Here is a 24,556-nt window from a genome sequence, read left to right on the forward strand (position 1 = left end):
CCCGGCCCGCACGCACCCATGTCTGCTCAGGTGATAGCTTTGTTTTGGTCACTGCTTAAAGCTGCCTGCCTGTATGGGTGGTGGGTAACAAAGCGAGGATGCTCTGCTTTCCCAGGCAGCCCATCAGCTTCCAATGGGTGCGGTGGACCAGTGTCAAATCAGACAGAATAAGAAATAATACTTCCGGTCGTCGTTTTCAAAATAAAGGAATTACTAACAGATTTCGCACTTGGTTCAGACAACGTCAGCTCAGCAGCTTATCAAGCAGGAGAGAAGCCACGATATGGAGACAGATAAACAATGTTACATCGTTTTTGTCTCTCGTGTAAATGTAGGGGTAAAAGTAAAATGTTGACAGAAAAATAAATACTCCGTAAAGTACAGATACCTGAAAATCCCATTTAGGTAGGCTATAGTCTCTTAGAACAGACGAGTTGGCTTCCGCAATTTTCAAATGCTTCCGCCATACCGTCTGTACTTCGTAGGGGAGAATCATGCACCAACCGGAATGGGAAGTAGAAAGGCGGGTCTTCCGCTCATTAGTCCAATCAGAATCCAATATGCCGCATTTTTCGTGGACCCACGTGTCGTGATTGGTCGGATTCCTGTCGAACTTCTTTCCTGTCTGAAGGCAAAGCCGTCTTACTTCCTTTCATATTCTGCTTATGTGTCGCAACTTGACGCAGCTGATAGCGAGGATGCGCGAGGTAGCGCGCACCCCCCCCCCCCCCCCCCCCCCCCACACACACACACACAGGTCCCTAAATGGTTGATGTTAATGGCGTTCTTTAAAAAGTGCGTTGCGTGTGTGTGTAGGTTTTTCCACTCGACCCCCCCCCCCTCAAAAGGACATTGTTAACATTTTTATTCTTTGAATATGTATATAGCCTACAGGTCCATCACAATAGGAAAGTTGACCTAGCCCTAGGCCTATAGACCAAATCAGCGGGATGTTTACATTTACTTCCGGGTACCCCTGAGGTCCACACATTATAATGGCGGTGGACGGCACAAACTGACGTGTTGAAGACAAAAACAGACAAAGAAGACAAAAATGGTTCGTCCGTGTTGTGTTGTTGTTTAATATCATTCATAACAACACTTTCACTAGTGGAGACCAGACTAGCTAATTTACCTGTTGGACCAGACCTAGTCTGGGCACCTTCCACCCCGCTTTTTGTCATGGGGGCGTAAACCCCGGACCCAGAATTAACACCGGATGGCAATGCGCCTAACAACGTCTTTGTTGCCGTTAGCTTGACGCGGTGATGTTACCTAAACTAGAGTCTGATCAAAACAAAGCTAGCGTTACATAAAACAAAACGTTTATGCAATATGGCATCTCCGCCACCACCGCCTGACACACCGGTCAAAACGGTGAAAGAGGATTCTGATACTTGGGTCAAATTGTCAAGTTAACGTGAAAGTTGACGAGCTAGAAACGCTGCCATCCGGTCTAGGGCGGGCTCTAGGCGGGAACCAGTAGGGTGACAAAATCAATTGTGGGCGGGAGCCAGGCTCTTTCTCGCCGAGAAGAGCCTGGTGACGCGAGGTAGACCAGACCAGAGTAGACTTGACGCTAAATTAAATTAACTGGCGTCAGTAGCTCTGTTTGTAACGTTAACGTAACCTCGCGTCACCAGGCTCTTCTATGTTAACGAGTCTGCAAAACAGCGAGTTTGACAGACAAACAAACGTTATTAGCTAGCTAACTACGGTGGCCCTGAAGTGCAAAACAACAACATTAACCAAAACACAACCACATTAACCAAAACACAACACATTAACCAAAGCACAACCACATTAACCACAACACAACACATTAACCACAACACAACACATTAACCACAACACAACACATTAACCACAACACAACACATTAACCACAACACAACACATTAACCACAACACAACACATTAACCAAAACACAACACATTAACCAAAGCACAACCACATTAACCACAACACAACACATTAACCACAACACAACACATTAACCACAACACAACACATTAACCACAACACAACACATTAACCACAACACAACACATTAACCAAAACACAACCACATTAACCAAAACACAACCACATTAACCAAACCACGACATTAACCAAACTTTTTTTTTTTTTTTTTAACCAAACTTTTTTTTTACCCAACTTTTTTTTTTTTTTTTTTTTTACCATTTTTCTTTTTTTTTTAACCAAACTTTTTTTTTTTTACTTTTTTTTTTACTTTTTTTTTTTTTTTTTTTACAATTTATTTAGACTGTTCATTTACAACTGTAAGGCAATCATCACAAGTGTATACAACTTCGACAAGCATGAACAGACACATGGCAGCACATTCACACATAATACAGGACAGACAGGGGGAAACACAAAAATAAAAAAATTAAAATACAATTTAAAATAAAAAAAACATAAGATGGCTAGAGACTTATTAAAGATAAATAGAGGTCTTTGGCAAAATTCGATTTAATTAATTTCAGGGACTTCATGTAGAGTTGGGTTTCATTAAAGTAGCAGGTAAAGATGGGTGGAGTTTTGATAAATTTGGCCTTATGAATAAAGAATTTAGCTAAGATTAGTAACACATTGATCATTAGGTCCAATTTTTTGTCTTCTAATATTACACCAAAAACAATACTATTGTAATAAACCTGGTTTGTTAAGTTTGTAAAGATAGCGTAATGCTGCCACCACCTTTTTTTTCCCGGTCTGGTCCGGTGTCAGATGAAGAGAATGCAACTGGAAACAGATAACGGTACAATCATATAGATTTTATTAAGACACTAATTCATTAAAACACCCCAGCAAAAGTCCCCACCCAGAGGTCAACTCCCAGTAAGCCCAGCGGCCCCCCTTCCTCCCAATAGCCAGTACTGCACGTGGATCAGGATGGCACAGCCTATCAGAACACTGCACACAGTAAAAAGCACGGCAACCCACTGCACACTATAGAACAGTATAAAAATGTAGGGCCATCAACAAGGAGCACAGCAAACCACTGCACACAATTTAAACAGGACCACTCCAAACTATGGGCCGGCACTAACCCACGTTCACTAATAATGGGAGCCAGAGAGCCCCTCTAGCTACCAGCGTTGCCTCTAAATGAGCTCCTGCTAGGACGACATGAGCAGTAGGAAACAAATAGGCAAATAAACAAGACAAAAAATTGGACCTAATGATCAATGTGTTACTACTCTTACTAAATTCTTTATTCATAAGGCCAAATTTATCAAAACTCCACCCATCTTTACCTGCTACTTTAATGAAACCCAACTCTACATGAAGTCCCTGAAATTAATTAAATTGAATTTTGCCAAAGACCTCTATTTATCTTTAATAAGTCTCTAGCCATCTTATGGTTTTTTTATTTTAAATTGTATTTTAATTTTTTTATTTTTGTGTTTCCCCCTGTCTGTCCTGTATTGTGTGAATGTGCTGCCATGTGTCTGTTCATGCTTGTCGAAGTTGTATACACTTGTGATGATTGCCTTACAGTTTTAAATGAAAAGTCTAAATCGATTGTAAAAAAAAAAAAAAAAAAGTAAAAAAAAAAAGTTAAAAAAAAAGTTTGGTTAAAAAAAAAAAAACAATTGGTAAAAAAAAAAAAAAAAAAAAAAGTTGGGTTAAAAAAAAAAAAGTTTGGTAAAAAAAAAAAAAAAAAAAATTGGTTTAAGAAAAAAATAAAAAGTTTGGTTAATGTCGTTGTGGTTTGGTTAATGTCGTTGTGTTTTGGTTAATGTGGTTGTGTTTTGGTTAATGTGGTTGTGTTTTGGTTAATGTGTTGTGTTGTGGTTAATGTGTTGTGTTGTGGTTAATGTGTTGTGTTGTGGTTAATGTGTTGTGTTGTGGTTAATGTGTTGTGTTGTGGTTAATGTGTTGTGTTGTGGTTAATGTGTTGTGTTGTGGTTAATGTGGTTGTGCTTTGGTTAATGTGTTGTGTTTTGGTTAATGTGTTGTGTTGTGGTTAATGTGTTGTGTTGTGTTGTGGTTAATGTGTTGTGTTGTGGTTAATGTGTTGTGTTGTGGTTAATGTGGTTGTGCTTTGGTTAATGTGTTGTGTTTTGGTTAATGTGGTTGTGTTTTGGTTAATGTCGTTGTTTTGCACTTCAGGGCCACCGTAGCTAACACTACATAAAACAAACACAGAAGAAAGGCTAGATACGTCGGACAAGCATGTTTACCAACCGTTTAACCATTTAAATTGAAAGTAGTCGGCCGAAAACAACGAGAGGGTTTGACAGCATTTATTTGACAACACGCACATTTAAACCTGCCGCCTTCCCCAAGTGGTACCCGGAAGTAAATTTGTTTACGTGACGTCACCATGTAAACAAATTTACTTCCGGGTACCACTTGGGGAAGGCGGCAGGTTTAAATCGGTTTAAATGTGCGTGTTGTCAAATAAATGCTGTCAAACCCTCTCGTTGTTTTCGGCCGACTACTTTCAATTTAAATGGTTAAACGGTTGGTAAACATGCTTGTCCGACGTATCTAGCCTTTCTTCTGTGTTTGTTTTATGTAGTGTTAGCTAGCTAATAACGTGTGTTTGTCTGTCAAACTCGCTGTTTTTTTGCAGACTCATTAACGTTACAGACAGAGCTACCGATGCCACGTTAATTTAATTTAGCGTCAAGTCTACTCTGGTCTGGTCCAACAGGTAAATTAGCTAGTCTGGTCTCCACTAACGTTAGTGAAAGTGTTGTTATGAATGATATTAAACAACAACACAACACGGACGAACCATTTTTGTCTTCTTTGTCTGTTTTTGTCTTCAACACGTCAGTTTGTGCCGTTCACCGCCATTATAATGTGTGGACCCAGGGGTACCCGGAAGTAAATGTAAACATCCCGCTGATTTGGAGATTCTTCAGAATCAGAATCAGAACAGCTTTATTGGCCAATGTGCACATACAAGGAAATTGGCTCCGGTTCGCATTAGCTCTCAATGTACTCGCACACAAAAGAACAGTGAATGGTCAGTCTGAGACAGTCTTTATAAGAGCCCTTAAAGTCATGCAAAATAAAACTGCAATGAAACTTTTAAGTAGCGTATAAGAGTGGGCTATGCTTTACAAAAAAGCCCTAGCCCAGGATTTTCAAAGCCATGCTGTTGTACCTGTACCACTGGTTTGTACACAATGGAAATTAAGCGGGGGATTCCTTCCCAGTCGCCGTAGTCTCCGCCCACTCTACCACCAGACAGCAGGAAGTGGGCAGAGTCAGGTGAAAGTGAGCTGAAATCTCAGCCACAGCATCACAACAAAGAGCAGGACCTGTCTGCATGATGGAGATTGTTCCGCCTCTTCGGTGCTTCAGGGAAAATCACTCCGCAGAACGCTTCACAGACGACGGCTTGGAAACGGTGACTTCAGTGGAGCAGGTGAGCCGAGGCAGAGATTAGCCGAGGCAGAGATGAGCTTCGTTAGCCAATGTGGCTAATGCTAATGTTGCTAATACTGTAGCTGCGATAGACTGGCAGCTCTGACGCGTCTGGACATGTGTGAAACAACAAACCCAACTGTCACAATGATATGAATTTAGCAAATACAATGTCAGCCAACCTGGATATTAGTAAGAAGAGCAATGAATTGGCGTTAGCTCGCAGTGCGTTAGCCAGCCTAGCAAGCTTGAGCTTTGGCTATGTACCGTAATAAGATTACGTTTGAATTGGCTAAGGAGCCTCCTTACGAGATCCATCATCAGCGATCCTGAGAGATCGTAAACAATAACGTTAGCCTCCAGGTTTTCACAATAGTGCTAACGTTAACAGTAATCGTCTAGTGAGATATGTATGATTCCATTCATTTTGCGAAATGTTGCCACCTGAAACTTCTTCATTTCATATATATATATGTACATACACACACACACACACACACACACACACACACACACACACACACACACACACACAATATATTATACTGTATATCATCTAAAAGAGCAAAGGTCTTAAAACATGACTAAACACAGCTAAAGTGAACCTTGTACGTTGATATCCATGATCTAAGCATAATAAAAACAAACAGGCTCGCTCAGATTCCATAAAGTGTGCACTCTGTCATAAATTAGCATGGCATTCTACTGATAATGACTAGTTCGTCAAAGGCTGTTGTTTGTAGTGTTTGCTGACATGTTATTAGCCCACCACTGTCCTGTCTTTGTCTGATATGGCCTTTCCGTTTACTCCTCTCTTTCCTGTCATTCTTTTCAACTAGAAAAAAGTTGAACGCACCATTAAAGAAGTCTGCAGTGTTTACAAGCAAATACACAGCGTTCCACAGTAAGTATCCGCTGTTCAGAATGCTCTAGATATGTTTGTGCTGCAGCTCATGAAGATTTTTTTAGGCCACACAAGTCCCAGAAAAAGCAAACGAGAAGATGACACAGACACTGGTTACCTTCAGCCTCAAGTCCACTGTGGTCAACTTTGGCTCTGGTTCCCCTACCTAGCATAGGCTAATGCTATGTGTAGTTAGGTTTTAAAATGGTAAAATGACAGCGTCCACAGAACCAGACAATCCTATAAGACTATATGCAGCGGAGCCTTCGATGAATAGAGATTTTCTTCTTTGTATAAAGGAGAAAGAAAATCAACTTGCTGTGTGTGTGTGTGTGTGTATATGTGTGTATATATATATATATATCACACAGCATACAAAATTTCAGTCCAGAAAATATGCACTTGCAAAGCCAAGGCGACAGATCGGTCGAGTATTCGGTTATTGTTCTATCTTAATAATGGCCATCTCTTCGTAGTATTCTCACAACGCTACACACATTTCCCACCATTATTGCCCATTTCCATGAACCCCACTCATTGTCAGCGGCTGTTATTTCATCATAAACGCCCGCTGTTTGCCCGTGGAGATGGCTGCAGCCAGCGGCCATGTGTGACGGGCTGTTAAACTGCGCGTGTCGGTACACACACTTTGCCCCTGCCATCAGTTGTCATCAGTCTTCCGTTAATGGGTTGACTTGACTCGTCCATTTCCACAGCAATGGCTCAGACCTGAACGTCAGTGGACATAACTTGTGGTGAATTTATGAAGCAATTGCGGAAATTGCATTCTCTCGAATGGCCAGGCAGGGGGGCGCCACGTGATGGTCCGGAAGTGACGTCATGCCCTTTGGTCTCTATGAAAAAATGAGCCGACTTCTCTCTCGGTCTGTGTCTTAAATAAACACTTTCCAAATGAGTTTATGGTCTGAATCAACAATTCAAATCTTTTTCATGCTCTCATGGGCTCTGTTTTCTAAATTATGGCACCATTTTGAGTAAAAGAGGTGATAAATAAGACTAACTTTTGGGGCGTGGCTTCCTTGATTGACACAAGCAGGAAACCAGGGAAACTGATCACAACAGCACACTACAGCCAGGGCAGGCTAGCCCTAGCCTAGCAACATAGCCGTAGATTAATAGTAAACTACCAGAAACAGCGTTATGAGATAGGTTTTGTTGTCTTGCACACTAGTCTGTAGTCTGTCCTCACCAAGTTGAATCCCTGCCTCATAAGCACAACAGAGGTGGATGGACCGTCCTGTCCTGCCCTCTGGTGGTTAACACTAGAAGGGCCAGAATAAGAGAAGAGAAAGAATGGGTGGTAATTTTGATCTAGATTCCAAACTCATGGAGCTCTCATGAATGATAAATACCCAATTGAGAGATTAATGCATTTATTGTGTTAAGACATCTTTTAAAAAGACAAAACAACAGCAAAATGTGAAAAGATAGACTAAAAATAGGTCTAGTAGACCAAAAAGTAGACAAAATGACCGCCTATTGCTATTCTAGGTTAAAAAAAAAAAGAAATAAAGAAGATCATATTCTCTTTGCCTTTTTGTAGTTAACATAAAAACGATTTTAAATTAAAATACAAACACAACACAAGTCAGGTACCACCAGCATTGTATTTTTTTAATTCAACAGTTATTGCACATATACATTTCAAAAAGATCAAAATGATCGCAGTGGCTGTTCTAGTCTTTTAACACATTCAGTGCCAGCGACGCCATATGGCGTCATTAGAAATTTACCGTACAGTGCCAGCGACGCCAAATGGCGTCATAACTCGATTTTTTTTTTTGACGGGGGGGTGTCGATCTATGCCTCTTACATCGCCTCTTACAATATTCAGAGGTATTGAATGTGTCTAACCTATTTTACAGAACCCTTAGGTGGCGACAGCGCTCTCCAGATGAGAGAACGTGGAGTGAAACACACAGAAGAAGTCATTGGGGGGAAGGAAATCGCATCGCATCCGTCCGTATGCAGCGGCTTCATTGAAGCAACGTTTAGCTGTGCCCCTGCAGCAGCCAATCTGCTATCACAATTGGGCACCTCGATGTCCGCTGCAACAGCCTCCGTGTCCGCTGCAACACATGATCAGCCGTGGATTTGTTATTATTCTCAACTCGAAGCATGGGAGCTGGTACACGCGGCTGTAAAAAAGCAGGATCTAGCTGACTTTTTCAGTGCTGAGCACAGGCAGAGAAAACGAGAAAACAGCAGAGCAGAGAGACACTCCGCCCACAACGGGGGGGGGGGGGGGGGGGGGGAGGAGGAGGGGGGGAGGTGGGCACGCAGAGCCAAGTACACAACACAGACCCAGACAGCAGGACAGGGTTGGCAAACGCAAGCCAGAATATCCGATGCCCACCAGCAGCAAAAGATCAGCAAGAAGCTGCAACCAGCAGCGCATGCAGGCGCCAGCGCTGCTGGTTTCAGCTAAAAATATTATTCTTCCAAACAAAATTCCCTTGCCTTCACTGTTTTATTGAAGGAAATTATTTTTGAGGTGTGACTACATCAGAAAATTAGCTTCAGAGTCAGTGATGTGCTTGAAATGTTTAATTTCACAAAAGGCTCATTATCTCAGCTCGTAGAAAAAAAGCTCTGTTTTTCGTTCGATCAAGCTATCTTCTCCGGCTCATAACTAAAGAACGGAAAATGGGATCAATAAACTTTTTTTTGCAGGTGATAGAAGAGAGTCTCATCGTTATTTGTGCGTGTTCAGTGTTTACATAGTAATTATTAAAGAAATTATATGACTGTTTTAAAATGCATTGCGGCCTATGTGGCACAGCAAGCAACCTTTTGCCCAAGGGCCGTGGCACTGAAAGTGTTAAAGGGATAGTTCACATTTTTTAAAGTCTAGCCCTATTTGCTACTTACCAATGATGATGTTGATTGGTAGAGTTCTTTCTCAGCACAATCCATGCTGTTCCTCATAGTAGCTCTGGAAAGCTGGGGAAAAACAAATGCAAGGTCAAAGGGGTCACGCTCCTGTATGTACAACCTGACTGAAGCTCACTGGAGTGTGACCTCATGAAGCTACTACAAAAGTGTTCTTCCATACGAGTTAAAGCCCCAATCAGTAAGATTTTTGACATTTTTTACTGTAATATAACAGCTATTTAGTCACAGGACATGGTAGATTGACTTTTAATAGGGAGACCCTCGTCTTTATTTATCCCACACCGCCCTCCATTGGCCAGCACTGGGACTAAGCAGTTTGCTGTCAGCGTCCCGTGTCAATAACATAGAAAAAAGAAAAGCATGCGCTGTACAGCGTAAGCGCTGTGTTCATGAAAACGAGGAAGTAACTCGATTCGGATTTGCTACGAAAATTATGTTTCACGGAACTATGGATTATTATTTCATCACGTGGTGAGTACCCGATGTCACAACATGTACATAGAGCTTCTGGCGCTGTGTTTTGTTGACTTTGAACGGCGATATCGTTATCGATACTAATGCACGCAGAGGGCGCAGTTGGAAATCTTACTGAATGGGGCTTTAACTTAACCTCCTATCACCTCTGTTTCACGTGTCCGTTCAAAGTATTATGTTCCCCCAAGACATTTTCTATTATATTCTAGCTGCTACCTATTTTGATTTGATCCCGGTGTCCTGTGTTTTGTCTCCCCAGGCCAACTTTGTTGCGGGAACACCACTACCAGTATCTCAAGAAGGGCTTACGTCATCTCTCAGATGCATATGAGGTACAGTGCTACATTTCCAGTAAACAATAAGCACTTACTGATAGGGCTGCAACTAACGATTATTTTCATTACCGATTAATCTGTCGATTATTTTCTCCACTAATCGAATAAGTTGTTTGCTTTATAAAATGTCACAAATTGGTGAAAAAAAATCACCTTTCCGCCAAAGCCCAAGATGACATCCTCAAATGTCTTCTTTTGTCCTGACCAACAGTCCACAAAACAGATAATCAGTTTACTGTCATAGAAGACTAAAGAAAACAGAAAATATTCACATTTAAGAAGCTGGAACAAGAGAATTTTAGTATCCCCCCCCCCCCCCCGATTATAATCGATTCTTTCGATTATAAAAAAAAAATACTTGTAGATTAAATTTCTGTCGATCAACTAAGCATTTAATCTACTAATCAATCATTGCAGCTCTACTCTGAAACATCTGTGGTGGGCGGTGACCATATGGCAACACTAATGACACACACACAATTCAGTCCTTACCTCCAGACCAGGTTTCTACCTAAATTGAGATTACACATAGTTGCATCAGATCCTTTGTAAAAAAAACAAAAGAGAGAGAGAGGGTAGGTTACTTTAAAAGAAAATACCAGTGAAATTAGTGGGGATGTGCTGCATTGCAGTGTTGCAAAGAGTTTGCAATGGAAATTGGAAGCCACATCATGATGTTATGTAACAGAAACTGCAGAAAAGTCATCACAGTATTATTATTATTGTAAAAACCAAAACACCATCATGTATCAACCGACCATCCAGAATACAGACCTAGTGTGGTGCTTTATCATGCCTGTTGTCCCCTCTCTGTCTCTCATTGACCGCTAGCAGCCTTCACACTCATATCTATAATTGGTCATCTGATGCCCATCTGATCATGTGACACACTTGTGTGTGTGTGTGTGTGTGTGTGTGTGTGTGTGTGTGTGTGTGTGTGTGTGTGTGTGTGTGTGTGTGTGTGTGTGTGTGTGTGTGTACGTGCGTGCGTGCGTGTGTGTGTGTGTGTGTGTGTGTGTGCGCGCGCAGTGTCTAGATGCCAGCAGACCATGGCTTTGCTACTGGATTCTTCACAGTCTGGAGTTACTAGAGGAGCCCATTCCTGCTGCTGTCGCCTCAGAGTGAGTCACTCACTCACTCACTCACTCAGAGATACACACACACTGACACAGATTCACAGACACACGCTACTGCTAGTTTGCTAATAGAAAGCTACCACAGAACATATGTTTTCACACGTTGGTTGGCCAAGGCGAGACGAACAAGATTCGCAGTATAAAAAAAGATAAAAAAAAAGAATTGAATTTTTCTTAATGTTTATTCAAATCGAATTGTATTCGAATCTCGAAATTCGTTCCAACAGCCCTACTGCACTGCTAAAATGTTGATAGTCTAATTGCAGCAGCTACACTGACACTGGCTTATTTCCGCAACACCTAGAAGGCTACCGGTAATTATTACTAGTCCAATGCAACAGCAACAAAATGCCAAGTAGGAAAATATATGTACAATATAATAATATGTTGCATTTTAAAAAACAATTTACCATATTTTTGCAGGCCCAATTTCAAACAGTGCTATGTTATTGCTACCAAAATGTTGCTCATTTGATTAAATGATCGTCACTGGAGAGTAATACTCTTAGCACCATAGCAAGTAGCCATGCCAGGCTGCCAACCCACTGCCAATAGCTTCTGCCTTCTCACTCATTATTACTGTGAGGCATGCCAACCCACCGGCTGGCACTGCCCAGCCCCAGCATGAGGCGCACACACACACACACACACTCACACTCAGGCTCTGTTCAAGCGTGTATAAAAATGCAGCCCTCAGTAGAGTGCTTTCTCTGTCCCTTGGAATGTGCACCGTTCTCCGATCAGTATCGGCGCCGTGGGTTGATCAGATTTAATTCCCCTTCCGACTCAACTGGCGAATGGCAGTCCTCCTCACAGACATGTGACTTCTCTCTGTGGCGGCCGGGGGTTAAAGGAGAATTACAGTATTTTTCAACCTGGGCCCTATTTTCATGTTTGTTTATGTATAATGAGTCATCTGAGCAGATTCTTTTTTAAATTGGTGCTGTATTGACCAAGATCTCTTCATTTGGCAGCCGCTTTTCCCACATGCCCCTCCTGCCTTGGCAGCCTGCACATCCGTCCAATAAACAAGCTTGTTTTTGCAACGGACACACAGGCTCAGGTTGTTGCTCAGGTTGAGAGAGAAAATGAACACTGTATTTACCTTGCAGCAGCATGTTCAGCCTCTCTCTCTCTATGCTGTCCGTCACATTGGTAGAGATGAAAGCTCCCATTGTGCCGGCTCTTCAGTTTGTAAGCCGTATAATGTTAGTCTGTTAAATAGTTATAATAATAGTTAGTTAAATAGGGGGCGGCCATCAAATTCAAATGCATCGTCCATATTCTCAAAATCAGATAAATATTCAGCCATAACTTATAAAATCATTCAGCTCCGCTATCTGTTACCCCAAACAAACATGGCAGCTCCCATGCTGCAGCTTTCCGCCCCTCCACAGCTGACTTCCGGCAAACGACGCAACTCTCATGAGACTTGGATCAAGCGTAAGGAAAATTATATCTCTATAATAATGTCATGATAATCTGATCCTGTCAGTGGTAAAAACAAGCTCATTTAGTGCAGTAGCTGCATGTGGGAAAAGCGGTTGCCAACTGAAGTGATTTAGGTCACTGTAACTGCACCAATTTCAACGATTTCTGTTCACATTAGTTATACCAAAAAAAGGGTCCAGGTTGAAAAATACAGAAATTCTCCTTTTAAGGGTACATTTGCAAAGGCTTCAAACCAGGGCAGCAGACTGAAGCATGGAGGGGAGGGCTGGAGGAGCGGCAGGAAGCTGTGGTTCAGATGGTCTGTGCTCTGTGCCACGTCAGCCCGCTGGTGCTCCACTCGCCTCACACTCTGCTGGGCTCTGACCTCAAATACTGCAAAATACTGCTCAGACACTCTGCTGGGCTCTGCCCTGAAATACTGCAAAATACTGCTCAGACACTCTGCTGGGCTCTGCCCTGAAATACTACAAAATACTGCTCTGACACTCTGCTGGGCTCTGCCCTGAAATACTACAAAATACTGATCTGACACTCTGCTGGGCTCTGCCCTGAAATACTACAAAATACTGCTCTGACACTCTGCTGGGCTCTGCCCTGAAATACTACAAAATACTGATCTGACACTCTGCTGGGCTCTGCCCTGAAATACTACAAAATACTGATCTGACACTCTGCTGGGCTCTACCCTGAAATACTACAAAATACTGATCTGACACTCTGCTGGGCTCTGACCTCAAATACTGCAAAATACTGCTCTGACACTCTGCTGGGCTCTGCCCTGAAAAACTAGCCATTTAACACTTATTTTAACACAAAAACATCGCTGAATGCAGCATTAACCATAAGCTAATGAGGCTGACAGCTATTTCACTACTGCAGCATTGTTGACAGCTAATTATCGCTAGTTTAGTCACATATTACATGGAGCTCAGAGCTCACTGCTTTTACCTTCACTTGTACCCAATAAGCTGTGTAAAGTTGTCTCCCTCTTGCTGTCTGTCCCCTCCTCAGTGTGTGTCAGTTCCTGGCACACTGCCAGAGCTCGACGGGGGGTTTCTGCGGGGGACCGGCTCAGCACGCCCACCTAGCACCCACCTACGCTGCCGTCAACGCCCTCTGTATCATTGGCACAGAGGAGGCCTATAACGTCATAGATAGGTACAGTCACACTGGCGCCATTTTACCCTGCAATATACTACACCAAATATTATCATACCTCGTGGTATGACGTCAACACATGACATCACACACCCTGTTGAAGCAGGCTACAGACAGGCAAACAGCTTGTTCTCTTTTTGATCAGGGTCTTTTTCTGTTAATTTTTCCACATTTTATCACAGGTCCAGCCACGCTAACCACTTCTTTAGTTGTGATATTAGACCTTTTAAAATTTAGACTCTGGAGATGTTCCCTCTTCTGCCTCTCCTCCTCCTGTCCCCCCACCCCTCCCCTCACTTCCGCTGTTGGCCTTCCCCAGGGAGAAGCTGTTAGACTTCCTATGGTCGGTGAAGCAGCCAGATGGGTCTTTCGTGATGCATGTAGGAGGGGAGGTGGATGTCAGGTAAGAGCCCAGGAGAGAACTCTTTTCAGTTCAATAGATGATTTATTGTCATGACAGGGGAAAACCATACATTGCCAAAGCAGGGGGTGACAATATTCATACATTTGGTATCTACAGCGTTGTTCCTTATAGTAGTGGCGCAGATTAAATGCCGCTGCGTGGCCTCGCCCGCAGCTCGGCTGCTGCGTGGCCTCGCCTGCCGTTTTGGCACGCGCAAAATGTCTCCCTCTCTCTCTCCCTCTCCTCTCTCCAGGGTCCCTGCGGAGTGGACGTCTTAAAGTATTAAAAAAGTATTAAATTTGAAGTCCTCAAAATAAGGCCTTAAAAGTATTGAATTTCGTTTACAAGGTATTGCATTTCATTTACAAAGGTCTTAATTTTTTCCTTTGAATAAATTAATACGTAACGTCATAAATAACTGTCAAATGTATAAAAAAAAAATATGGTGCGACTAGGACAGGTAACGTTGCTGTGTTACGTCAGCACATTGTGGGATGTGGTTTTAGGCAAAGATGGTGGGACAATGTGTGTTTTAGGCCTATTGCAGCCAGGCAACGACCGCCTGAGGCTCTTTGTGCCGGGGGGGGAAAGCGTTCAAGCTGGGGACGATGGGACAAATTGCGTTGCATGAAGAGCACAAAACACGTACAGTATGTGCTACAGCCCGTGAACAGCAGGCGCTGTTAGGAAGCAGGCAACGCTAGTCATCTCAAACAAGCCTTTTGATAAGGCTACATTAGCCCCATCGCTCATTTTAGCTTTGACTTAAGTTTTGACAGTCTGCTAACGGACTTATCTGCACAGTTCTCGAGGGGGTCTGGATGCACAGTCCTCCTCTGTGCTACTCAGGTCTCTGCTTTGTCTGCTCGGTCTCTCTGTGTGGATCTCCATCAGCCTGTGTCTTCTTTCACAGGAGTGCGTACTGCGCCGCATCTGTAGCATCGCTCACAAACATCCTCACACCCAAACTATTTGAGGACACACCTAGCTGGATCCTCAGGTACAGCGCCAAAAAAAGGCTCATTTTCATTGTTATTTATGCTAACTAGACAGACTATCTGTTTCTCTTTTCTCAGCTCCTCCTCTGTACAGCAGCAGAAGCCAATCAGTGCTTTTTATTATATGTTGCAATGGCTTTTCCCCTGTTTCCTCCAGGTGTCAGAACTGGGAGGGTGGTCTTGGGGGAGTGCCGGGTCTGGAGGCCCACGGCGGCTACACTTTCTGCGGCACGGCTGCCCTCGTCATCCTGGGCAAGGAACACATGCTGGATCTCAAAACCTTGCTGGTGAGCGACCCGTTCCATGACATTTTCACAGTGTTCTGATAAGAGGCACATTTCTAGGTGATTCAACAAAAAGAATGATTACGACTACCGTAAATTCCGGACTATAAGCCGCGGCTTTTTTCCCGTTTTTTGGCCTTTTTTGCCCCCTGCGGCTTATATAACGGTGCGTCTTATCTATGGATTTTTTCCAAAAAAAAAAAAAAATCTCTCTTTTTTAGCACTCTTTCTAACTATAAATCCACTTCTGTTTTAATTTCCTCTCTTGCCCTCTTTTAACAACATAACATAACATAACATAACACAACACAGGTAAGCAGAAAGAAAAAGACGAAGCAATCATGCCATGAATGAGGAAATGACTCACCTGCTGGAGGCTGGAGATACACGCTTGGGCTAAACTTTTACTCCGTGAAACACTATCGATTAAGTCCGACATCGCTCAGAGGTTTTGAGCAGCTTGAAAACAAGTTTGAAAACGTGCAGAAGTCCATCCACTCACTCACTAAAGAAACTAAGGCAACCGTGAACAGAGTTTATAAGGAAAAGCGCATCCGCGCACTGGAGGACAAAAACAACACAGTGAGTCCGAAAATGGATCAAATGCAAAATCGAAACCCTGCACACGCAGGTTGATGACTTAATCAGCAGGAGTAAAAGAAATAACATTCGCCTGATCAATGTAAAAGAGGAGCTGAGATTGGTGACATGCACGCTTTCGTGGCAAAATCCTGTGTTACATCCTGGACCTGAAGGAAGGCGAGAAACCACCAGAGGTGGACAGGGCACACCGGGCGCCTCGGCCACGTCCAGACCCCGGCCTGCCACCGAGGGCCATCTTCATCTGCCTACTCCGCTGGCCCGACCGTCAACTCATCCTCCAGGCTGCGGGGAAGAAGCCCCTCACCTGGGAGGGTACGGCAGGACCTCTCCGCGTTGGTGCAACAGAAACGCGCAACATACAACAGCATCATCGAGTCAATGGATATCGCTTTGGCGTACTGTACCCAGCGAGACTCGTCATAACCAGACCGGACTATCTTTAGCACTCTTTCTAACTATAAATCCACTTCTGTTTTAATTTCCTCTCTTGCCCTCTTTTCACCACACCGCGGACACTGTGTGCCCAGCGGCGGAACAAGAGCTCAAAGTGAAACTGCCGAATATCTTTTGAGTTGGACTGGTCAATAGTACTGTGAGTAACTAAAATAAAAAAATAAAAAACGTAATTCTCTCTTCTTTAGCACTTTTTCTAACTATAAATCCACTTCTGTTTTAATTTCCTCTCTTGCCCTCTTTTCACCACACCGCGGACACTGTGTGCACTGTAAAAAAAACAAAAAATACCACAATGTGTGATTTTGTCTGGGGATTAGTGACCTGACTTTTGTTTTGTTGAAATGTTAATAAATGGGAGCTTCCCCAAACAGCCATCTTCCCGACAATCCCCTCTGTGCACGAAGCCTTACATATGGTAATTAAACATCAAAACACCCGCGGCTTATAGACCGGTGCGGCTTATAGAAGAAAAAAATAGTCACCTTTGAAGGTGCGGCTTATAGACCGGTGCGTCTTATAGTCCGGAATTTACGGTACATAAAAGAAAACATGCCCAGAATAACCGCTGCTGCACAGTAACATCTTTGGCTTGACTCCTTACAGCTGAAGAGATGCTATCAGCAGACAGAATGGAAACCTTGTTCAAAAGCAATATCCATTTTATAGGCGGCTCCCCGCTGTGAGTGGCCAAGCAATAACCCACAGCTCTGATCAAATCACAAGGAGATGTTACAACCCAAAGCGAACTTTCATCAAGTAAAAAGATGGGTATTGTCTGGTGAAGACCCATTTTAGGTTGATATTACACAAGTCAAGCTTGGTGGGAGACTCAGTGTGTGTGACTCCATCCTTGTTTAGGTTAATTGCATGTGGTCTTGATTAAACTCTTTGTCTGCGGAAACGGTATGCCGCCATGACAGTCTCCCGCATCGCATCTCCGTAAAAAAGGTTGAACTGGTGGGAATAGCGTGATCCTCCCACATGCTACGTCCTGCCAGTGAAGCTCCCCGCTGTTGGGTGAAAAGGAGCGGCTGGCAACTGTACATGTATTGGATGAAGCATGTGTGTGTCTATGGCTCTCCCCAGATCAGCAGGGGGGGTGGGGCAGCGACCGGGGCAGCAGGGGGAATTGGCCAAGTACAATTGAGGAGAGAAAATCCTGACTGACTGAACGCTGACTTGAACTCCTCCTCATCCTGACTGACTGAACGCTGACTTGTTTAAACTCCTCCTCATCCTGACTGACTGAACCCTGACTTGAACTCCTCCTGACTGACTGACTGACTGAACGCTGACTTGAACTCCTCCTGACTGACTGACTGAATGCTGACTTGAACTCCTCCTGACTGACTGACTGAATGCTGACTTGTTTAAACTCCTCCTCATCCTGACTGACTGAACGCTGACTTGTTTATACTCCTCCTCATCCTGACTGACTGAACGCTGACTTGTTTAAACTCCTCCTCATCCTGACTGACTGAACGCTGACTTGTTTAAACTCCTTCTCATCCTGATTCCTTACTGACTGAATGCTGACTTCCTCCTGGATGAACATGTCTGAATTGAGTTAATAAGCCAGACACTGTCTGCCCTCCCATCAGACAGACCAGACTCCAGCTGCTATTAAAACCCACTTCCATAATTACTCAATCTGCTCTTCACTGACAAGGCACCAATTAGCGGTTTCCACAGTGACAATATTGCAAATTCAACGTTTTGCGAATATTATTAACTAGAAATCTTGTGCCCTATGCACGCTCCATTCCTAGGCTCGCTCGCTCTGCAGGGTCGCAGCAAATAGAAGTTGAGCCTAAAGTAAATTGTGCGGGGGCACGGTGGCGAGGTGGTGGCGTTCCTGCCTCCCACTCTCGCCTCACAGCAAGAAGGTCCTGGGTTCAATTCCAACCTCCCCTGTGCCTCAGCCAGGCAGTGATGTGTGATTAGTGAGTGGGTTGCTGGTGTTAAGCCTGTGTTCCTCCCCTGTCCCTCAGCCGATGGGTGGTCAGCAGAGAGATGTTAAGCCTGTGTTCCTCCCCTGTCCCTCAGCGATGGGTGGTCAGCAGACAGATGCGCTTTGAGGGAGGTTTCCAGGGCCGCTGTAACAAACTGGTGGATGGCTGCTACTCCTTCTGGCAGGCCGGGCTGCTGCCACTGCTGCACAGAGCCTTCTTCAAACAAGGTGTTGTGACTGTTCTGATGTGTGGTTGTCTGTGGTTAACGTTAGTGTTGTGACTGTTCTGATGTGTGGTTGTCTGTGGTTAATGTTAGTGTTGTGACTGTTCTGATGTGTGGTTGTCTGTGGTTAACGTTAGTATTGTGACTGTTCTGATGTGTGGTTGTCTGTGGTTAATGTTAGTGTTGTGACTGTTCTGATGTGTGGTTGTCTGTGGTTAATGTTAGTGTTGTGACTGTTCTGATGTGTGGTTGTCTGTGGTTAACGTTAGTGTTGTGACTGTTCTGATGTGTGGTTGTCTGTGGTTAATGTTAGTGTTGTGACTGTTCTGATGTGTGGTTGTCTGTGGTTAATGTTAGTGTTGTGACTGTTCTGATGTGTGGTTGTCTGTGGTTAACGTTAGTGTTGTGACTGTTCTGATGTGTGGTTGTCTGTGGTTAATGTTAGTGTTGTGACTGTTCTGATGTGTGGTTATCTGTGGTTAACGTTAGCGTTGTGACTGTTCTGATGTGTGGTTGTCTGTGGTTAACGTTAGCGTTGTGACTGTTCTGATGTGTGGTTGTCTGTGGTTAACGTTAGTGTTGTGACTGTTCTGATGTGTGGTTGTCTGTGGTTAACGTTAGTGGTGTGACTGTTCTGATGTGTGGTTGTCTGTAGTTAATGTTAGTGTTAGTGTTGTGACTGTTCTGATGTGTGGTTGTCTGTGGTTAACGTTAGTGTTGTGACTGTTCTGATGTGTGGTTGTCTGTGGTTAACGTTAGCGTTGTGACTGTTCTGATCTGATGTGTGGTTGTCTGTGGTTAACGTTAGTGTTGTGACTGTTCTGATGTGTGGTTGTCTGTGGTTAACGTTAGTGTTGTGACTGTTCTGATGTGTGGTTGTCTGTGGTTAACGTTAGTGTTGTGACTGTTCTGATGTGTGGTTGTCTGTGGTTAACGTTAGTGTTGTGACTGTTCTGATGTGTGGTTGTCTGTGGTTAACGTTAGTGTTGTGACTGTTCTGATGTGTGCTTGTCTGTGGTTAACGTTAGCGTTGTGACTGTTCTGATGTGTGCTTGTCTGTGGTTAACATTGGCGTTGCGACTGTTCTGATGTGTGGTTGTCTGTGGTTAACGTTAGTGTTGTGACTGTTCTGATGTGTGGTTGTCTGTGGTTAACATTAGTGTTGTGACTGTTCTGATGTGTGGTTGTCTGTGGTTAACATTAGTGTTGTGACTGTTCTGATGTGTGGTTGTCTGTGGTTAACGTTAGTGTTGTGACTGTTCTGATGTGTGGTTGTCTGTGGTTAACGTTAGTGTTGTGACTGTTCTGATGTGTGGTTGTCTGTGGTTAATGTTAGTGTTGTGACTGTTCTGATGTGTGCTTGTCTGTGATTAACGTTAGTGTTGTGACTGTTCTGATGTGTGGTTGTCTGTGGTTAATGTTAGTGTTGTGACTGTTCTGATGTGTGGTCTGTGGTTAACGTTAGTGTTGTGACTGTTCTGATGTGTGGTTGTCTGTGGTTAACGTTAGTGTTGTGACTGTTCTGATGTGTGGTTGTCTGTGGTTAACATTAGTGTTGTGACTGTTCTGATGTGTGGTTGTCTGTGGTTAACGTTAGTGTTGTGACTGTTCTGATGTGTGGTTGTCTGTGGTTAACGTTAGTGTTGTGACTGTTCTGATGTGTGGTTGTCTGTGGTTAACGTTAGTGTTGTGACTGTTCTGATGTGTGGTTGTCTGTGGTTAATGTTAGTGTTGTGACTGTTCTGATGTGTGGTTGTCTGTGGTTAATGTTAGTGTTGTGACTGTTCTGATGTGTGGTTGTCTGTGGTTAATGTTAGTGTTGTGACTGTTCTGATGTGTGGTTGTCTGTGGTTAATGTTAGTGTTGTGACTGTTCTGATGTGTGGTTGTCTGTGGTTAACGTTAGTGTTGTGACTGTTCTGATGTGTGGTTGTCTGTGGTTAATGTTAGTGTTGTGACTGTTCTGATGTGTGCTTGTCTGTGATTAACGTTAGTGTTGTGACTGTTCTGATGTGTGGTTGTCTGTGGTTAACGTTAGTGTTGTGACTGTTCTGATGTGTGGTTGTCTGTGGTTAACGTTAGTGTTGTGACTGTTCTGATGTGTGGTTGTCTGTGGTTAACGTTAGTGTTGTGACTGTTCTGATGTGTGGTTGTCTGTGGTTAACGTTAGTGTTGTGACTGTTCTGATGTGTGGTTGTCTGTGGTTAACGTTAGTGTTGTGACTGTTCTGATGTGTGCTTGTCTGTGGTTAATGTTAGTGTTGTGACTGTTCTGATGTGTGGTTGTCTGTGGTTAACGTTAGTGTTGTGACTGTTCTGATGTGTGGTTGTCTGTGGTTAACGTTAGTGTTGTGACTGTTCTGATGTGTGGTTGTCTGTGGTTAACGTTAGTGTTGTGACTGTTCTGATGTGTGGTTGTCTGTGGTTAACGTTAGTGTTGTGACTGTTCTGATGTGTGGTTGTCAGGGGAGTCGGAGCTGAGTCGGCAGAGGTGGATGTTTGAGCAGCAGGCCTTGCAGGAGTACATCCTCCTGTGCTGTCAGAACCCAGCAGGGGGCCTTCTGGATAAACCTGGCAAGTCAGTACTGCACCATCTGGACACACACGCACACACACACACACGCACACACACACACACACTCTCTCTCTCTCACTCACACACACACGCGCCATGACACACACACACATGCATGCACTCACAGTCACACACACACAGGCACCAATACCTTCTTTCACACATTGAAATTGTGATTTGTGCGGTTTTGCTAATGGTTGTAAATCGTCGGACTGTAAGCTTTACATTTGCGATGAAGCTCCAAAGAGTTTTCATTCAATGAAATACAACAACAAAAAGGCCAAATGTCGTAATATAAAGGCTAGTACAGTCTAGTGGTTCTCAAACTTTTTCACATCAAGGACCCCTAAAATGACACAAATTAGACCATGGACCACCAGTTAATACAAATTTGTTCCCCACTCCACATGTCATTTTGTTACTTATGGATGGTATTGTAGTGAAAATAAGTTACCCCCTTTTTGATGGAGGACCCCACTTTGAGAACCACTGGGCTAGTAAATACAACATCAATGGTCCGATTAAATGTTGAATGTTTAGCTCAGTGTGTCTTTAACAGATTTAGGTCAGGTCCACTACTGAAGCTGTGTTGCCTCTTCTTTTGGTCTTCCTGTGTACGGTAGATCCAGAGATTTCTACCACACTTGTTACTGCCTGAGCGGACTCTCCATAGCACAGCATTTTGGGAACATGGACCTACATCATGAGCTGATCCTCGGCAAGGAGGAGAACAGACTGGTGAGGCTCCCAGCAGGGCCGGGGAGAGAGAGAGAGAGAGAGGGAGAAAGAGGGATGGGTGGATGGAGGGAGGGAGAGAGGGCAGAGAAATGGACGAGTAGAAGTCGAGTCAAAGTTGAGACCTAGGGTGAGCACTGAGGACATCTCCAGCATGATCACTTATTTTTCTCTTACCTCGTTCATCAACAATTTCCCATCAGGGTCTGATGATGCGAGTCTTCACTGCTGATGTGTCCAGAGTAAAGCTGGTAAACGATTAGTCGATTGACAGAAAATTAATCGGCAATTATTTTTTTATAAACTGTTAATCGTGGGAAACACTCAAATGATCTTGTTCCAGCTTCTTAAATGTGAATATTTTTTGGTTTATTTAGTCTTCTATGACAGTAAACTGTTTATCTTTAGTGGAATGTTTCTCAGGACAAAAGAAGACATTTGAGGATGTCATCTTGGGCTTTGGGGGAAAAGATGATTGACATTTTCCACCATTTTTTTTTTTTTACCAAATGACTAAACAATTAATCAAGGAAATATCTGCAGGTCTTAAAGAATCAGAATATTTCCAAATTAAATTATCAAAATGTAAGGCCTTAAACGGTAATAAAAAGTATTTGAAAGGGTTATTAGTAGGGCTGGGTATTGGCAAGGATCTCACGATACGATACGTATCACGATACTTGGGTCACGATACGATTGTATCACGATATATTGCGATGCGATACATATTGCGATATATTGCGATATTCTACAGAATTTACTCAAAACTAAATAATAGAGCTAAAGATACAACACACTGTGTACCACCCAGGTAGTGTAATAATATGTACATCACTTTATACTGATAAGTTAGTGGACAAATTTAGTCAAAACTACTGAGTGTTGAGTGTTACTGAACGCATCGATATGGGAAATATCGATACAGTATTGATTAGGGGTGGGAATCACCAGATGCAGAGGCCTGGCATGGCATGGCCTGCAAAAAAAAAAAAAAAAAAATTAATATCGATACAGTATCGGGAAATAAAATATTGCGATATATTGCCGTATCAATTATATTGCCCAGCCCTAGTTATTAGTGGTTTTACTTTTATCATCATCTTATGGTTTCACCACACTGTCAGCACATTAAATTGTTTTTTATAGAACTGCCTCAGAAATAAATGGAGAGTCTTCATGGTCAGGGGGAATATAGTGTACTATTAACACATTCAGTGCCAGCGACGCCATATGGCGTCATTAGAAATTTACCGTACAGTGCCAGCGACGCCAAATGGCGTCATAACTCCAAATTGTTTTTTTGACGGGGGGGTGTCGATCTAAGCTTCTTACGTCGCCTCTAACAATATTGTAGCTATTGGAGGTCGATAACCTATTTTACAAACCCATTAGGTGGCGACAGCACTCTCCTGATCAGAGAAAAAGGAGCCAAACACACAGAAATAGTCACTGGGAAAAATGAGGAAATCGCATCGCATCCGTCCGTATGCATCGACGTGCCTCCATAAACGAGCACAACGCCAGCTGTGCCCCCAGCAGCAGCATCCGCTGTCACAACTGAGCACCTTCATGTACGCTGCAACAGCACATTCACATAATCAAACTTATTATTCCGAACTGGAAGCATGCCAGCCCGTGACAAACACACGCGGAACCAAAAAGCTGAATGTCGCGCACCATTCACTGTGTGTGCGCAGCAAACTCAACAGAGACTGAGAGCCACCAGACACATAAGACACACCCAGGAGGCGTGTGCAGTTGAGGGGGGGGGGGGGGGGGAGCACGGAGAGCAGCAGAGCAGCATACACTTCACCCAGACAGACCCAGACATCAGAAAATTAGCTTCAGAGTCAGTGATGTGCTTGAAATGTTTAATTTCACAAAAGGCTCATTATCTCAGCTCGTAGAAAAAAAGCTCTCTTTTTCGTTCAATCAAGCTATCTTCTCCGGCTCATAACTAAAGAACGGAAAATGGGATCAATAAACTTTTTTTTGCAGGTGATAGAAGAGAGTCTCATCGTTATTTGTGCGTGTTCAGTGTTTACATAGTAATTATTAAAGAAATTATATGACTGTTTTAAAATGCATTGCGGCCTATGTGGCACAGCAAGCAACCTTTTGCCCAAGGGCCGTGGCACTGAAAGTGTTAAGATAGGATTTGTCTATTGTAAGTGAAGAACCTGGGTCATTACAGCAGCGAATGTTAGTCTATGACAAAGAAAATTATTCTAAATAACAATAGAGCAAACAATTACAAGTCCGTACTATGGTCCAACGGCTGTGTTGATTCTCCTCCTCTCGTTCCCTCGTCTAGGCACCCACCCATCCGGTTTACAACATTTGCCCAGAGAAGGTAGCTCAAGCCCTGCAACACTTTCACCAGCTGCCTGTCCCCGGGGCCTCCGGACCAGCGGCCCCTGCCGACCATGAGTCCTAGGCCTCCACCGGGGATGTTGCCATGTGAGCCGGCCAACTCTGGGGACACGGGACTCTAACCGGCAACCAGCGCTCAGGTCTAGATGTTGGGGTAAAGCCCCGTACCCGGCGGGACGGTTGGACCCT

At 43.6% G+C, this 24,556-nt stretch overlaps 1 protein-coding gene across 1 annotated transcript; it reads left to right on the plus strand.

The window, feature by feature from the left end:
• The first annotated feature begins 5,237 nt into the window (after positions 1-5,237).
• On the plus strand, positions 5,238-24,556 carry fntb (farnesyltransferase, CAAX box, subunit beta). The gene is made up of 12 exons (XM_083643295.1): positions 5,238-5,393; positions 6,232-6,296; positions 9,946-10,018; positions 11,051-11,142; positions 13,621-13,767; positions 14,087-14,170; positions 15,084-15,170; positions 15,326-15,455; positions 18,558-18,690; positions 21,151-21,262; positions 21,883-21,997; positions 24,309-24,556. Exons 1-12 carry the CDS (start codon positions 5,295-5,297, stop codon positions 24,429-24,431), a joined length of 1,260 nt encoding a protein of 419 aa, XP_083499421.1. The 5' UTR covers positions 5,238-5,294; the 3' UTR covers positions 24,432-24,556.

The sequence above is a fragment of the Poromitra crassiceps genome (genome assembly GCF_964638095.1).
Source record: "Poromitra crassiceps genome assembly, chromosome: 9".
Lineage (NCBI taxonomy): Eukaryota > Metazoa > Chordata > Actinopteri > Beryciformes > Melamphaidae > Poromitra > Poromitra crassiceps.